Consider the following 16,964-nt stretch of genomic DNA (forward strand, 5'->3'; position numbering starts at 1 on the left):
ATTCATCCTGCGCCCATGTGTGCATTTTTGCGCCAGTATTTGAATACATAAATATTCTACCACCATCTAAACCTATGTACAGCTGCGCTCACTATGGGGAGCTGTGTGTTATCAGTGTAATTCACTGAGAGTACATCTGCTGGCTGGGCTGTGACCTCCACACTAGAGGAGGGAGTGGGTGTGTAACACTGCAGGGTCATTGTTAAATCTCTCTCACTCCTACGGGAATCCGCTTCCTGCTGTGTGAGAGTGTGTGTATGTGTGCGTGCGTGTGTGTACATGTGGGTGAGTTCTCTCCAGGGTGAGCGAAGGTGGGGTGGGGTGTGTAGGGAGGGGGATTAAGCGACTTAAGAAAATTACAAATGAAAGATTAAGAATAATTCTCATGTGGCGTCTCATAATCATTTTTTAATCAGCGAGAGGGGTCAAAGAAAGGAGACAATGACAGAGGGACAATATGAGAGCGGAGATAAGAGGGGAAGAGAAAGAGAAGAGGGTGCGGCAAAGGGGGGCAAGGTAAAAAAAAGGATGGGAGCAGAAAAAGAGAAGGTGAGAGGGCAGGAAGAAAAATGAAGAGCAACAAAGGAAAGGCAGAGAGATAAAAACAATACCCAGATGGCATCAGATATACGACACAAAACACATAAAACTGACCAAGTGAAAGATGAGACAAAGAAACCGATAAAAACAAGCTTGAGGGCAAATATATTAAAAAAGGAAAACACTGTGTCACACCCTCAACAAAACTTTCTTTGCATTTTAATTGACTAGTATCGCTCACCTAGACCAGACCCGAGAGCAGCCGCCGTTGCAGGATCTAGCTGGAACGGGTTGATCATCATCTGAGCGTCTGGGCCGCTGCTACCAGCTGGGCTCTCCAGTTTTACACCTGCCAGGCCCATGTTCTGAGCCAGGTAGTACTGGTAAAGCTCTGCCTCGGCCGGGGCCAGGCCCAGATGGAGGCTGTGTTGGATCTGCTTCATGTTCTGCTGCAGCAGCATCATGTTGTGCATGTGCTTCTCGCTGGTCATATGGATTCGCAAATTCCGCGCCACGTTGGTCTCATAGTCACACACCTGTTGGAGGGAAGACGGGATGAATAGAATTATTTAAGACATCTGACTCTGCTTATTTAATTATCATCATCAAAGCATTGTTTTATTTTTCTAATCAAATTAAAAATCATTGGGATTAATTTTCATTAATGGTCAATTTATTATAACCATTTATACAATGTTTAAAAGGGGCACTTAGAACAACTGAAGCAACAACTGTTGTCATACCCCATCCACTGAATAGATAAAAGACTTCTGGTAACGATGACGAATTCTCTATGGTTTCTAAAATGTATGAGAAACTCTGTTTTATAATGTCCAGAGGTCAGATGATGTGGCCAAGAAAAATAATAGACATAGTGACGCAGAGGGAAATAACTGGCTCATTGTTTAGACATCGAAACAAGCAAATTGGTATGTAGCTACCACAGCACTACAATGACACTGTTGTTTCATTACCTCACAGCGCCAAGTGGGCTTCTGTTTGGGCTTGGATGGCGAGGGTGCACCGCAGCCTCCACCGAGGCTGGCACTGGGCACGGGGTTGGCGTGGTTGTGGTTATATTGTGCCTCACTGCCACCGTTCTGGAGTGTTTGTACGTTGTTTAGATGCTTGTCCGACTGCATGTGGATGCTTAGGTTGCCTTTGGTGGTGGTTGAGTAGTTGCATACCTAGAAGGGAAGAATTTATACAGAGATGTATGATGTACACAATGTGCATTTATCATAAATACTAGCTGATATCTGATGAATGATTTTGTATGAAAACTCTGATTTCTTTTGAGATAATTACTTTAACCTTTATAGCTGTAATAGATGTTGTTGAAGAAAAAGAAAGAGACAAACACATTTAACTGCCTCCTTCCTCTCTTCTGATACTGACTTTTCATTTGACTAAAGATATCCTCCTTGTAGGTCGCTATAGCTGGTCAGATACCCATGCCTCAAAGGTGTCTTCAAAAGCAAATTGCTTTAACTGTATTGCCAAAATTATGATATACTCTTTCTATTAGCTGATGTCCACCAATTAGTTGATTAGGTTTTGGTTAAATCGAGGATAAAAGTTGGCTTATCAAATAAAAACCCAACTAAAATGGTTAAAAATAAGGACAATGTCATGATTCTGAAATTTTATAAAGACAAAAAAGACAGATGTAAAACCATAGAGTCCACAGAGATGAAAAATTAGATGGACAGACCTCACAGCGGAAAGGCTTGTATCCACAGGTATAGCTTTCGCCTCTGGCTAAACGAGGGTGAGGCTGTCCTGTGCGGCAGTACACACATGATCCACCAGACTCCGGATGTTTCTCCTTCATGTGAGCGTCCAGCGTCTGCTGGTACTTGTAGTGCCAGTTACACTTGGGACACTTCAGCGTCTTACAGGAGTTACGTGAATGCATCATCGTCATATGCCCTCCCAGAGACCGCGAGGATCCCAAGACCGTGTCGCACTTGGGGCACTCCACCCCACTACCTGGAGACCCTTCACCTGGACCAGGGGTACCAGGTGTCCCTGGAGTTCCAGGTGTACTGGGATTTCCTGCGTGTTGATGCAGAGGTCCAGGACTCTCATCATCTCTGCGCAACATCATCATGTCAAGGGGGTGGGAGGATGGCGACGACCCATCCCGTCCTGCCAGGGCTTCGCTGGTTGAGTCATTGCTGCTCTCCCGCTCTCTGGCAGCTGCCAGGGCAGTGGACAGGCGGCTCTTCTCCATCTCCAGCTTCTCACACACAGGCAGGGAGGAAGAGGAGGTGGATTCAGGGCCTTTGCTGTCACTGTTAAACTTTAGCACACTGTTGGAAAGGGGGGAAATACTTTGGTTTAAGAGAGGGAAATCTTTGCTACTGGTGCTGTCGGCCCGCTGGCCTGTCATTGCCATGGTCATGGCCTGTTCCTCCTCCTCATCAGCCTCCATTTCTACTCCACCACCATTGGAGTAAGCATCCTCATCCTGCTCTGGACTTTCTCCACCAACTGCACCGGGCTCCCGCTTGACATGCGGGTACTGGCTCAGGTCCGGCCCATTGGGTTGCAAAGTGCATGTGTCCCTAACGTGGCCCTTGCAGTCACTATCAGAGTTCCGACCTTCCAGGTTGCCACCAGTGGCAGCAGCAGCAGAACTCCCGCTGGGGGTTCTGTGGGCACCAGCCCCTCCCCCGAGGTTTGGGTTGGTCTCAGCCTTTGGCATGGTTTGGGTTCTGGGGGTTTGGTCATTGGAGGAGCTGCTGGCACTGCCCTTCAGGAAGGCAAAACCTGCCTGAAGGGAATCGGCATTCTCCCCACTGTGGAAAGCATTCCACAAGCCGCGGAGCCCCGTGTCTGGCCCTAGGAAGTTGGCAGGTGTGGGGTAGTGGGGTAGCACAGAGTTGGGGGGGTTTTTTGGTTCCAGAAAGCTTATAAGAGGTTCTTTGTCCTTGCCGATGCCCTGGATGATGGCAGAGACGTGCTTGTTGCTCAGCAGCTTCTGCTCCTGATCATTCAGGGTCATACGGTGGTCATGGACAGCATGTGTCACGAAGGAACGGCTGTAGCCAAAAGACAGCTTGCACAGGAAACACATCAGCACAGGCTTCCGCCGCCCATCGGCTACGCAGCCCTCAAACTTGGACAAGTCCACATTGTTGGGGACATCTTTGGACACACAGGAGTTTTTGGCTGCACCATCCGCCTTTAGATAGTCTTTGTCATTCTTGTGGCGGAGGTCATAGACACGGAAACTGTGCAACACGGGACCAACGCCCGCCAGCCCTCCAGCTGAGGTATTTGGGAAGGAGGGGTGGTCGGACGCTAGGGAGTTATTCCCCAGGGATGAGGCGATGTGGAAGGTGTTGATGATCTGGGGGTAGAAGGACATGGGTGCAGCGGGCTGCTCCAACCGCTCCCCCCCTGGGCTCAGGCCACTCTGGCCACTGCTGACCTGGGCATTGGGGAAGGTCTGGGGGGACAGCAGGCCCCTGAATTGGAGAGGCACAGAGAGCCCCCCCTGGTTGCCACGCTGCTCTTTGGCGTCCTCCAGGATGAAGGCAGAGCCATCGGGCTGGTAGATGATCTCGCCACTCAGGTTCTCCACATCACTATCCTCTTCCATCTCCATCTCGCTGTTCATTTCCCCCACTTCTGCAACACCCACCTCACGCTCTCCCTCATCTTCGCTCTCCTCCCCTACCATTCCTTCAACCTCCTCACCCTCCTCGTGACCTCCAGTGGTAGGCAGACGGGCATTGGGGCAGTGGTGCTCCATGTATTTTTGTAAACTGGAGAAGGAACTAGAACATTCGTTGCAGGGGATCTCCTTTGCCGGTGCCACGGGAGACGTGGCAGGGGCAGAACAGTCCGAACCCAAAGCTGCTCCTCCTCCTCCTGGTAAAGTCCCGGTAACACTCCCTTTGTTACCGGTAGTAAAGCTTTCTCTCCGACTCTGTTCGGTTACAGGGTCGGTGGTTGCACTGACAGTGGTGGGGGTAGCAGTGGACCTCAGTGGGCTCACAGCGGGCTCTCCAAGGCCATTCTCTGGCTCTCCAATGGCAGCAGGCGACGATTGGCTGTTGTTGGCGTTGTTGCTGTTGGCGACACTGGTCTCCATGGCGATGACGGAGTTGTCCTCAGCAGCAGCGTCCAGCCTCTGGCCACCATGTTCCTGCTGCCGTGATGACACCATAGGGGGAGAGTCACAAGTTGCCATGACGACCACTACATAGGGATCTCATCTCATCCAGCCTAACAGGGACCTGGGTTGAGAAAGACAGGAATTAAAAAGGACTTAGGATTCAGTAGATGGTGTTTAACAGGAGATAATGTGGCTAATTCTAAACCACTGTTAACATTATTCTAATCAACTCCAACTTATTCTCACCCCAAAATCAACATTGTATTAACTGCGTTGTTTTAAGACTCATTTGGATGAGAAACATGTTAGAAATATTGATCTACACACCAAAAGTTACAGTTGCATCTTACATGCACAAAACAAAATGACATTCTACCTCTGTATAGCCCACCACCCTCCAGACATAAGACCAGTGTTAAGGAGCTAACACCATGAAACTTTTCAACTTTTGAAAAGCAGAGAAATCTAATATTAACTGCTCCCGCTTGCGTCTTTGTCTTAAAACTGGCAGACTGAGATTGCTTGCCATGACCACAGAAAAAAAAAACATCCTTGAACAAAAGTTTTGTCTCTTATTGACCCTAGGGATCAGAGCTTGGAAACAGGGGAAATTAGGTATAAATGAATGAAGCAGCTCCCACGCCAGCCGGCAGGAGGGAAGTTTATAGGAATAACCCAATTGTCTAGTAAATAGACTCTTTGATCGACATACCACTGTGCAACACTGGAAGCTAGAAGCAGTTTCGCCTCTTTTGCGTCCTGTGTGTGCTAATGCTGTGTTAAAAGATTATGGTGTCAGGTTAGTACCAGCTAGCTTTGCATAACCTAAAGTTGTGAACAAATTACCAAACACACAGAAGTAACAACTATCAGAGTTTATCAAATACCTTATTCGCAGAACAGTTAGTGTCTTCCTTTAAGAGGAAGAGTGGATTGGAGTTAGAAGAGTCCTTAGTCATTGGCTAAATCAGTCTTGGCATGTTCTTACCAGTCAGGAGTTGCTAATTAGGCTGCACCTATTAACCTATTAATGCCCTGAAGGTATGACTTAGACTCTGTGTGGACAAGGAAATTACGAAAGTGTATATTGTCATGCAGCTGAGGGAAGCAAGAACAGTGTGTTGCAAATGAGGGAACCCCGAGGGGTACATGCAATTCTTTTTAAATGTTAATTTAAAAACTATCACTGATGCCATTAATTAAGCGATTGATTCTAAACATTTGAAATTCAGCATTCAAGGGTTTGACACAGTGCTGCACTGAACCTTTTTGCTTCACCAGAAATGTTTTGTGCTGGTCAGAGGGTACTGGGCTGAAAAAACATTTCAAAGTCCATACATTTCAAAAACGTTTGAAAGCCACTGAGTTAGAACACCGCTTGTGGCAACTTTTCAACGTGAGCGTGCAGCTGCAGGAATAAATCAGGAAATTAAAGAATATTTCAAATGTCTTTTCATATAGGAGTTATAAAGGAAAAATGTGAGAGAGAGTAGGAAAGAGGGAGAAAGAATGAGCGTCCATAAGGAATGATGTTTGGAATACCAGCGAGATGTTATCAATCCTGGGCGGCTGCCCATCTCTCAACCCCTCACTACTTCAATCTCTTGGCTTTTCACAACAAGCCACAAATGCAACGGCGAAGGCGCACACAAACACATGCACACAATGTACAAAAAAAGCGCCTCCCAAGCCCAGAAACACACACAGCACCCCACAGTCATTTCATTTTGTAATCATAGGCATAATTTCCCATCACCTAAAAAGAACAAGAGGAAAACAACTGAGACAAAGCCATAAGAGGAGAGAAAGAAAAACAGACTAAAAGCTTGAGAACTGAAGCTTCATTGCTACTTAAAAGAAACAGCTTTCTTGCTCAGCTAAATGCAACAAATGAACTGGTTGTGCATGCCAGTTTTTTTGTTTTTTTTAGAACTTGATACAGTACCAGCGCCTTTCAGATGCTTGCGTGTAAATGAGCTGGCATTAAAAGAAAGCTTTAAAGAGCCATGTTAACCTTTAACCCAATCCACCTGCTGCTTAATTCTGCCTCTCTTTTCCTACACTCCCTCTCTCTCACAACAAAGCTACAAAGCAATTAGAGGATTAATCTGCAACAATCCAGGGCTAAACAAAGCCAGTGGGAGGGACAGTAAAAGCGTGAGGAATGAAATCAAACGTGTGTGAGTGTGTTTGTCGGGTGCATGTGTGTGCACGCGCTATAATCAGGTCTAATCTGACATATCCCAGAGATGATTCCATGGGGACTAGTGATAGATTAAAAGAGAGAAATTATGTTTTCTCTCTCTGTGTCTCACTCAGTTTCTGTGTCTCTATCCGTGAGATTAAAGGAGAATTCACAAGGAGCAGAAAATGAATTTCAGCGCTTATCTGTTGAGCATGGACGTGGCAAAATGTAGGTGGACGTGTAGCATGTACATTAAGTTCTAAGCATTGGTAAGTACAGTCAGGCGGAGTAAAGCAAACATTGTTTAAAAGAATCTTAATGGAGAGCAAAAATGTCTGCCAAAAGATGAACATTTCTGTGACTGATATCAACATCCATCTTACTACCGTGATACAGTAAACTCACCGAACGTTAGATTAAGAGGATTCAAAACAAACATTACACTTAATCTGATTTTTCTTCTAACCCACGTGATTTTTAGCTCAAGGTGCGGCTCCTGCAGATAACAGCTATGATCTTTCATACACAAACAACACAAACACACCTGTCTAGATGCTCACTCACGCTTGTAATTGCAAAGAAATTAGCAGCAATTAGCTCTGCATTCTAAACAAGCATGGAGTCGAAACAGGCCAAATATGTGTCATGCCACAAGAATGCATGGTATTAACACACACACACACAACTACACACACTCGGCCTGTTTCACCACAAATTTCACAATTTCAGATACAGCCGTGCTGCCCGTGTGACAGGAAAAGAAAACAAAGTGAATCTGGCAGCAGAGAAAAATTATATAAAATAAAGGCTTTTCCACATCCACTGAAATTACAGCTCATTCATTTTAAATCGTCCATCGTGCTCACCTGGCGCCAAAATAACATAGCGGGCTTCTTCCTGCAGTCGAACATAAACATATTTTATTTTTCCACCAGTGTCCCTCTCACCAAGGTTTGTCTTTAATGTGATTGAGGGTAAAGCTGTTCAGAAGCAGTGGGTTTGAGAGCTAATGCGACACATACGACAGGATTTACTACTTGTCAGTGGTGTCATTTCACTGCTTATTTCATTGGGGAGCAACCCCTTTGAATTGTAGCTCGGACATAAAACACTGCGGTTTATGAATTATGCATCTCCTAACACTTTAAGCATGGAATTATGTCTTATGGATAAGCCAATGTGTTAAGCACTTGCCACTGACACATCACCCCTAATGCTAACAGGTTAGCTGCTGTTTACACGTGCAATGCCTGCTGACAGTACTCTAACTGTCCATTATTTTGGTATCTCTGGTTCTGATTGAGCCCATTAATTGTCGCCAATAGAGGACGAACAAACAAACTAACACTGTGACTAATGTTTAAGTTGGATATCAGTGTCTTTTAAGAGCTGACCCTCATTTGAGGACTCATAGTGGAGCTGTTTTTTTGCTTTTCAGAAGACCGGATGCAAGATCTTAAGCAAAATGCTACAGTCTTAGCTCTTAACTTCGCCCATCCTCTCTTATGAAAAAAATATGTGGTGCATTGCAGCCTGGTGGAGGCGTTTGAAGTCATTCTGATCCATTCAGCATGTGTTAATTTAACTAGTTGGACAGAGAGGTAATTAGATGTCTGATCTTGCTATCAAGAGAATATCATATTTTCATCTACCTTTCTGAGCTCAAAGCAACATTTTGGACACCAAAGTCTTCAGACTTGCACGGATCAATATAATAACTCATAATCAGCTCTATGAAAGCTGATTACCTGACATTTTGTCTCAAGAATAAACAGACGGGAAAGTTTTGTTTTTCCTCCATTCCCCAGGCTTTGCACCTTTCACGGCAGCACTGCCCACTCCTGCTTCTTTTAAGGCAGATCATGTTACTGCTAGCTAAGAAAACCTTCCTCCCTCTCTCCCCCACTGGCTTCCTTCGCTCTGCTGACCAACCAGACTACTTTCATTTGAAAGAGAGCGATAGATAGACAGATACATAGAGCGAGAGAAGGAGAGGGAGAGAGGGAAACTAACAATGACGCCCAGGTTTTTCCACACTGCAGAAACAGTTCCCGTCTTTTAACAGAAGAACAAAAGAGATGGCCCGAGCCGCTCCTACCTCTGTTTTTTAATTAAGCATGTCGCCTTGCTTTCACATCACATGCACACGGACACAGTCTCACACACACACACAAACACGCACACACACATACACTAAGGTAATTAAAGTGGCAGATCAGATCCTGTGAGAGGCAAATAATAGCCCAGGAATGCCTGGTTTGGACACTGCTAGTTCTGATGGGAGAAAGGGGCTAAGGGACTCTTTGGCCTATTGTTTTTCTCCCCCCTCCCCTCCTCTCTCCTCTATCCCTCCATCTGCTTTTCAGTAGCTCCCTGAGAGACAGAGAGGCAGTCTAAAGCGGGGGATTTCTCCACTTCATTTTTTTCTTCCTCATTTTTTTCCAAACTTTTCTCCTCTCTCCGCCTTATTTGGGTTTTTCTTAAAGCGCTTCCGGATTAGCTAGTAGTTGGATCCTGTATCTTACAAACACTACCACAGAAAAATACTGATACACTTGAATATTGCAGTGTTATAAACCCTATAAAACCCTATAGACTTTTAATTAATAGTTGACATGCAAAGACTCGTGGCAGTGGTTCATTTTGTGCAGACTGTGAAGTCTAGTGTTGTAATCTATCTTAAGCCATTTGACTCTTCCAGTCCAACTTAATAACACACTGCAAGGGTAAACACAAAGAACAGGGGCCTATGAAACAGGTAGTCACAAACAGCACACCTCTAGCAATGACAGCTCACAAAGAAATCACAATATATCGCAATATATTGAATCGTAACCCCTGTATCACGATATGTATTGTGTCATCAGATTCTTGCCAATACAGAGCCCTAATGTCAATTATAGGCTTGTTCCCCTGTAATAAGTGTGCTGATAACACATGAAGTGTCACAACAACATGTCCACAGTGCAGACCCTGAGGTAGTGAGCTCCCGGTGATGTCAGGGTCTCCTCCTGCTTTTGTCCTCCTGTCAGACGATCGCGCATTAGCCAGAAATGCAGCCTGTTAAATGCCAAACCTGTAATTGCAGTGTCGCCACACTGCCGTCTTTGTTTACACGGGGATCTGTTAGGTTCAAATTCTTCATCACTAACTGTCCCATATCTTAATGCAAGGGCAGACAGCGCTGTTAATACTGCTGCGAATATTTAGAGGATCTGTAAACACTGGAATTAGGCAGATCGGTGCTTTGGGATGTGGTCAGTGGAGTTCCAAATGTTTTTTCCCCTCTCTGCTTGTCAAACTGTTTGGACACATGTGTGAGCACAGCTAATAACTGGCAAAATTAAATCCAGGCTGATTCTTTAAGGTGACCCATGAAAGCTCATAAAGTCAAACAACAAAGTCAGGGGACAGTTTGAGACCACGGTTATGTGTCCATTCTAGGTCTCCAAGAAGGTCATCCCTCTCTCGGCATGTGGCCCCTCAGTCTAACACCAAATCTTCTATCAAAATGTCACCAAGCGTTAGCCAAAGACAAAGGCGAAGGGCTCTGTGAAAGCCCCTGCATCCATCTCCCACTGTCAGTGCCATGAATAGGCCTACTCTGGTCTAATTAGACCTGTTTATTTGTTGCCATGCAGAAACGGAGGGATGAAAAACGAAGTGGATGAAGGAGGAGGGGAATTATCTCCTTCCTCACAATGCGAGGGGAGCTTCGGCTGCCATCAAAGAGCGCTGATGCGTGCGTGCACAAACACATATGCACACATGCACACAATCACAGAAGAAGGCCTAATGCTCTCTGTTTAAAGTCTTAAAAGGAAGGACAGAGGGAGAAAATTGCAAAAGGATGAGAGGGGGAGGGCTTTTGCGTGACCAAGTTTTTTTTTGTCTTCTTTACTTCTGAATCTCACAAAGGGTTTTCACGCAGGCCTTGTTTGTTGCCTGGAGGTGTAATATTAGACCCTAGATGCAGTAGATCTCCCTGATGCCCCCCCACGCCCTTTTCTGCCCTTCCATCCTCTTCCCTGTGTCTCCCTTGTGAGCAAAGGCCTTCATTACCAAAAGACACCTTATCATTATTGCAAGGCGCGGCCCAGACACCTAAAGCAAGCCCCACTCCATTTAGCACAGGAATCTTGTTCGACAAATTACCTACTCCGCAAAAAAATGCCTTTTAGCAAATCAAAATCAAAATTACGCCTACATGAGCAATGATCTGGGATTGTAGTAGGAGGCGAAAGAATGGAGAGAAAGGTTCAGAGGAGGAGGGGGAGCCAAGATAATGAGGAAATGTAGAGGACGGAAGTGGCCCTTTTTTCTCTTCCTAGAGTAGGTATGCAGGTTCTATCCCTCAGGTTGATGACAAGTAAATTGGTCTCATTGGTTGCTCAGGTAACATACACCCAACTGCCCTCAGGACCTTACCTGATATCTCATTGTTAGAGAAAAAAATAGATCTGGGTGACCTTGGAAATAATCTGCAACATGCGAGATGAGAGCGTCACAGGACATGAAAAATAGTCAAGTATGCAAAAACAAACTTGTTGACTCAGGTGAGAACAAACTGTGAACCCAGGGGCCGTGTTTGTCTTCTCTTCTCTCTCACAGCAACAAGAGAATCATATCACTCAAGCCATGGATGGGTCCCCAAATCTGATTTAGGATCAGATTACACCAGCCCCTATCCTAACTTCAACCAGGCTGACGTGAAAACATCTATCATGCTAACAGGCAACCACCTCAAAGACTCTAGAACATCCTATTGAGTTTAGAGCCCAGTTAAATGTATTTCCATAAAGCAGTTTTTCAATGTAATACCTTGGATGTGTATCCCTGGTCAATGTCAGTGTTTATCTGCCGCGTGTACAGTTTCATAGAGACAAAGTTTAATGGATTAAAGACAACTTTGACTGGCTGTAACATTTTTACAAATGGACTTTGGGCTTACACAGTCCAGTCTAAATATATGCACAAGTCTCACGCCTTTGAAGAGGCAATATTTCAAACTAAACTCAAACTGAAACATGAAAATAAACAGTGAGACACTGCTGGGTCGCAGTCGCCACTTACTGCCCTTGCTAAAGATTTTTCCAGCATCAAAGGCAAAGCCAATCTACATAGCTAATGCCTCCATTTTTTTCTTAACTCCCCTTCCTCGAACTCAGAACAGCAAAGACCAAGGGGAGCGAGAAAAAAAAAAGTGGGGATTTTTCTTTTGCCGGCAATCTGGAAACACTCTCTAGTTAATTAGGGTTGATTGGAAATGAACCGCACAAACAAAGGGCAGCCTATGCCCTGACTATTATGACCGTGCACGCGTGCGTACACGTGCACGGGGGGGTAGTATAACCACCTTAGAAGCTCATGCTAGTAGACGCTCCGCTCTCTAGACTCTTCCCCTCCGCCGCTCTCTTTACCCCCCCCACCCCCCCACCTCCGCCACCCCCCAGATTAAGGGAATGCACCGCCAAAGAATGTGTGACGACCTCCACTGCCACAGAGCAAAACTTCCAGCCCCTGACGCCACAAAAGGCAAGAAGGTAATTAAGTTTGAAAGAATAGAAGCACTGCCACAAACAAAGCACCAGTGTCCATGGGGAGGGATTGGAGGAGGAGGAGGGGGGGGGGTGTTGGTGTGTGTGTGTATATGTGTGTGTGCATGGGGTGGGGGGGTGAAGCAGAAAAGCCATTAACATTCAGTGGCCGGGTGAGAGAGAGGAAGGAGGGCAAAGGGGAACTGAGGATGCCATTCTCCCTCTCTGTGCTTCTCCCTGTCTTTCTCTATCGCAGCACGACTTGTCTGTCCATTCTTTTTATTTATCTCTCCTCTTTTTATTTTCTCTCAATCGCCCTCACATCTGGTTTGGAGCCCCCTCCCCGCCCTCCCAAATCACCCCTCACTACAGTGCAACAGCCCTCCAATGCTCTTTTTAGGCCCCTTTGCTGTTCCTTGTCGTTGCTCCCCGTGTGAGCGGTGCCCCCCTACAGACTCACACACACACACACACACACACCCTGCTTTTTTACTCCGAGCCCGGCTCCTGATTATCTGTTTGGCGAGGCCACGTTTGACGCTCTGCATACACTGAAGCTTGAGGACAGAGCTAGCAAACAGTGACACACACACAACATCCCCATTGGTTACCACCTGAGAGTGCTAAGAGCTAACTCGATTACCACCCTACACGGTGAAATTCACACACACACACACACACACACGGACTTGCAATGTACAAACACAAAACATACACAGGGAGCTTTCATCTTTCTTTGCCACATCTCCAGCAAAGCAGTTTAACTCAATTAGTAAAGAATGTAATTTTATTTACAGACTCCCAAGTAACTCGTAATACACACACACACACACACTCTCCCAAAGACTCACACAGTATAAGCAAACTGTCCCTCTCCCACGTGGTTGGAGCTAAGAAAGAAGTATTCATTGCCCTTGCATGTGTGTCAGTCTCTGTGTGTGCGAGTGTGTGCATGTGTGTTCGGACAGTGGAAAGATCATGAGACACATTTACGTCAGATGAGTGAATCAGACAAACCGCCGCTAATTTCAATGAGGGATTCTTTTGAAGAGAGGAGGAGGGTGAGAACTACAAGTTAAAAGTCAGGGTGAGGCAAACAAACAGGGTCAACAATAGGTAAGTGACCGAAGCGCGATGAAGCAAAAACATCGCTTTTAGTGCGCTTGTGCACGTCCACTGCCCATCTCTGTTCCTGCACAGCTGAGGGGAAGCAAGTCGCCAACTAATTGTGGTTTTTGCGGCGTTATGTGTTTAGTAATCTGCCCCTCTTTGTCTCTGCATCTCACCAGAGACATGGATTAGTGCTAAAATGATGACTGCTTAATCCTTGATTTGCCTGTGCTAAATAAATATTAATCTAGCCTGCTCATCATGCTCTTGTAAGGTACAACATACACAATATGAAAGGGCTTAGCTGTTACATAAATCACAGCCTTATCCTTTGGATGAGGCAAAAGCATGAGACCATACACACACACACACACACACACACACACACACACACCTCCTCTTTGCAATAACGTAGCAAGTCAAACGGGGTGGCAGGGTGGGATTATTTGCCAAGTGAAATTAATAATCCTGCTAAATACAAAGCCTGGTATCTAAAATGCGTGATATCTATTGGGGTGTACATATATATGTGTCACCACAGGACAAAAAAACAACAACAAATATCACTCATTTATGTTGATTCAGACCCCTCTCTTTCTGTCACTCTGCCTCTCAGCAGGTTTGTTTAGCAAAAATACTGCTGGGAACATGAAAAATGAAAGCTACCATTGCTGCTCTCCCTCTCTCCCTCTCTCCCTCGCTCTCATGCACACACACTCACACACACACTTAAATTGACAAGGCCGTGGTAGTGCAGCGCAGAAGAGGTTAAGCAAACATCGTCCACGTCAGTCAAGGATAGCACACACTCACAGACAGACACAGAGAGCAGTCTCTGACGCAGGCATTTCACATCCACCTGGCAAATATAAACGGCTGGTTATACTGTATCAACTACCGCGAGCCGCCGATTCTCTGCTTATTTTAAGCCGTGATAACTGCGACGCTTGTGAAACAACTTGTACATGAAACTTATCCTAAGCCACAAAAAAAAAAAAAAAAAAAAAAAATAGCAATGATATATTCTTAAAATACTTGCCACATCGCAGGCACAGCAGTCGGAAATTAAAAGCATGAAGTACTTTTCCAGCACTGAAATCAGTTTTGCAAGAGCAGTAAGTCCTGCTGATATTTTGGAACCTATTATTAAGCATTACAAACTAATGTGGCAACTCCGGCTACTTGTTGCCTAACATTCAGTCCTTTTTAGGGAAAGGGGGAAAAAAAATGTCACAAATGTTGCCCTATTTGGTGAAAGATGTCTATCTATATCAAGTGGCTGAGAAACATGCCAGCAGCACAGCCAGTGATAGGACAGCACATGTTAGTCCATGCATTGTGCCACAGCAGTGTGGTTGCTGGCTGTCTCAAATGCTACTTATTGCTCTATTATGGTCTGAACAGGCAGGGACATCTTGTCTCTCTTTTGTGTTAAAGTCAGCCTATTTGTGTTTGCTTAGCCCGTGCTTATCTGTCCAACTGTCAAGCAGAAGGAGAGAAGAGAACATCTGCTTTTACATTTAACAGTTAGGGACAGACAGAGACACCTTGCTAACTGCACAGACATTTCTGCGACATGGCGACCGAACCTTCCAGTTCTTTTCCAGGGGTAACAATAAAGTTTAAAGTTCAAACCCCCGCTGTTTTCTAAAGACAGTACTCGGCGGGACCCTAGCCCTGTTATTATCTTCATAAACATAATCATAGGGCAGGTATCCTGACTGACGCCACAAGCTATGTGCCCCTCACTTAAACATCTCCGAAGCACTTCTCTGACACGCCACAAAAAGAATATTAATGTCACAAGCATTTCGACAGGGGGAAGAGAAAAAAAAATGCTCGGCCTCGCAGCATAAGAAAAACAGATGAACACACATTTAGGCGCACTTGTGTACAGAGATGGGAGCAGGCATAAGGGATTTGTGGAAAAACACACAAAGACACAAACGCACACATACCTTTTGGCTTTCCAAGAGCTCGCATACTCGTGACAGGTCTAATTTCTGGACCCAGGGAATTACTAATTAACTTAAGCTTTTGGCTCTCTATTTAATTAGAGAGGTCTCCAAATGAACTTTAGACCAAAGCCATTTGCTTTTTAAACAAACCCCCTTTTTCTGACAGCTGTTGTGAGTTTGCCCTCTTCTCACAAAAACCACAAGGAAAGCACAGTTGTTATTTATGCCATCATAGGTTCTTTTTCTGGTTACCGTGGGAGGGAAGAAAGAGAATGGGGGGGGGGATGAGCAATTGAGTTGAAAAGTGTACGTTTTAATTGGATTTCACTACAAACAAACAACTGTCAGATGTAATTAGCGTGGTTTTAGATTAGCACCATAATATTCCTTTATCAAATAAACACCATGTCACGCAAATCCAGGGCCAGCCTGCTGAGAGGGAACCGAGATGAAATGGACCCATTACCCTGCTGCTCGCTGCAGGAAATAACTGCTATTAGATATAAGTGACACAATAACATATTGAAATCTAACATGAGATGGAAAAAAAACAACACGTCACTGTGTACTTACTGTTAAATTATCAACATGAAATAAAGGTCTCTTTCTTTTGCCGTCTTTCCTTCTTTTTTTTTCTCCTTTACCTCTGTATGTGTGTTGCATTGCCCTTAACGTGACAACCAGGGGACCGTGGAGGTCAATGACAAGGCAGCTGAAGAACAGAGTCAGCAATATCTCTCTCTCTCAAACACACACACACACACACACACACACACAGATTACAGCAAAGCAAAGCCAGCTTCAAACAGATACGGTACATATCTTAGTTTTTAAATTACACATATATCATGGACAGGGCACGTAATCACTGTATGTTCAGGTATTTTAATAAAATCTCCGCTGCTGCTTTTATAATATTACAAAAAGGTGTGAGGATGAGTGTCTCCAACAAGCCATGAGGAACACCGCACCATCCATCACCACATCTTGACACTTGTTTAGCGTATTGTGTTAAGGAAGAGCTCCATTCTTCAGCCATACTTTGCTTTTTTAACAATTCCTCCAAAGCCATCCTATATCTGCTCATCTAAACTGGGATGAAACACTGCAAAAACTCCCCTCTTTATTTAGTCTAGGGGCAGGGAGCTGATACATCAGTGAAACCGCTGACAAAACCGGCCCTGTTAATACCTACAATTTCATATACAAGAACATTCCAGCGCCTGCTCTGCTCTTCTTCTTTACTGTCACAGGAAAAAAAAAAAGAGGAGTCTTATTATATTTTTTTTTCTGTTTAAAAGCAAATAATTAAAGATTATTCCACAGGCTGGTGCCAGGCCAGAAAAAAAAGAAGAGGCAGGGTTTGAGAGGGATAGTGCTGGCTGGAGTCTCCTCGGGGGAGTTGTGGAGACACATGCTTACTTGCCTGTATTAGATCAGACTGAGAGCTGCATTGGAAAAAGGAAAGATTCTGGTTTTTAACACTGCTCATGTATCCTTGTAGT

General features: G+C 45.0%; 1 protein-coding gene across 4 annotated transcripts in view; it reads right to left on the minus strand.

Annotated features, from left to right (window-relative positions):
• zfhx4 (zinc finger homeobox 4) overlaps window positions 1–16,964 on the minus strand; it is a 327,312-nt gene that overhangs the window by 57,306 nt on the left and 253,042 nt on the right. For all 4 annotated transcript variants that reach the window (XM_049564704.1, XM_049564705.1, XM_049564702.1 and 1 more), the window contains 3 exons: window positions 2,255–4,790; window positions 1,515–1,727; window positions 782–1,076 (listed from right to left, as the gene is read on the minus strand). In XM_049564704.1, coding sequence (XP_049420661.1) covers window positions 782–1,076; window positions 1,515–1,727; window positions 2,255–4,744 — 2,998 coding nt within the window. In that variant the 5' untranslated portion in view covers window positions 4,745–4,790. The remainder of the gene's footprint in view (window positions 1–781; window positions 1,077–1,514; window positions 1,728–2,254; window positions 4,791–16,964) is intronic.

This window comes from Epinephelus fuscoguttatus, linkage group LG21, assembly GCF_011397635.1.
Source record: "Epinephelus fuscoguttatus linkage group LG21, E.fuscoguttatus.final_Chr_v1".
NCBI lineage: Eukaryota > Metazoa > Chordata > Actinopteri > Perciformes > Serranidae > Epinephelus > Epinephelus fuscoguttatus.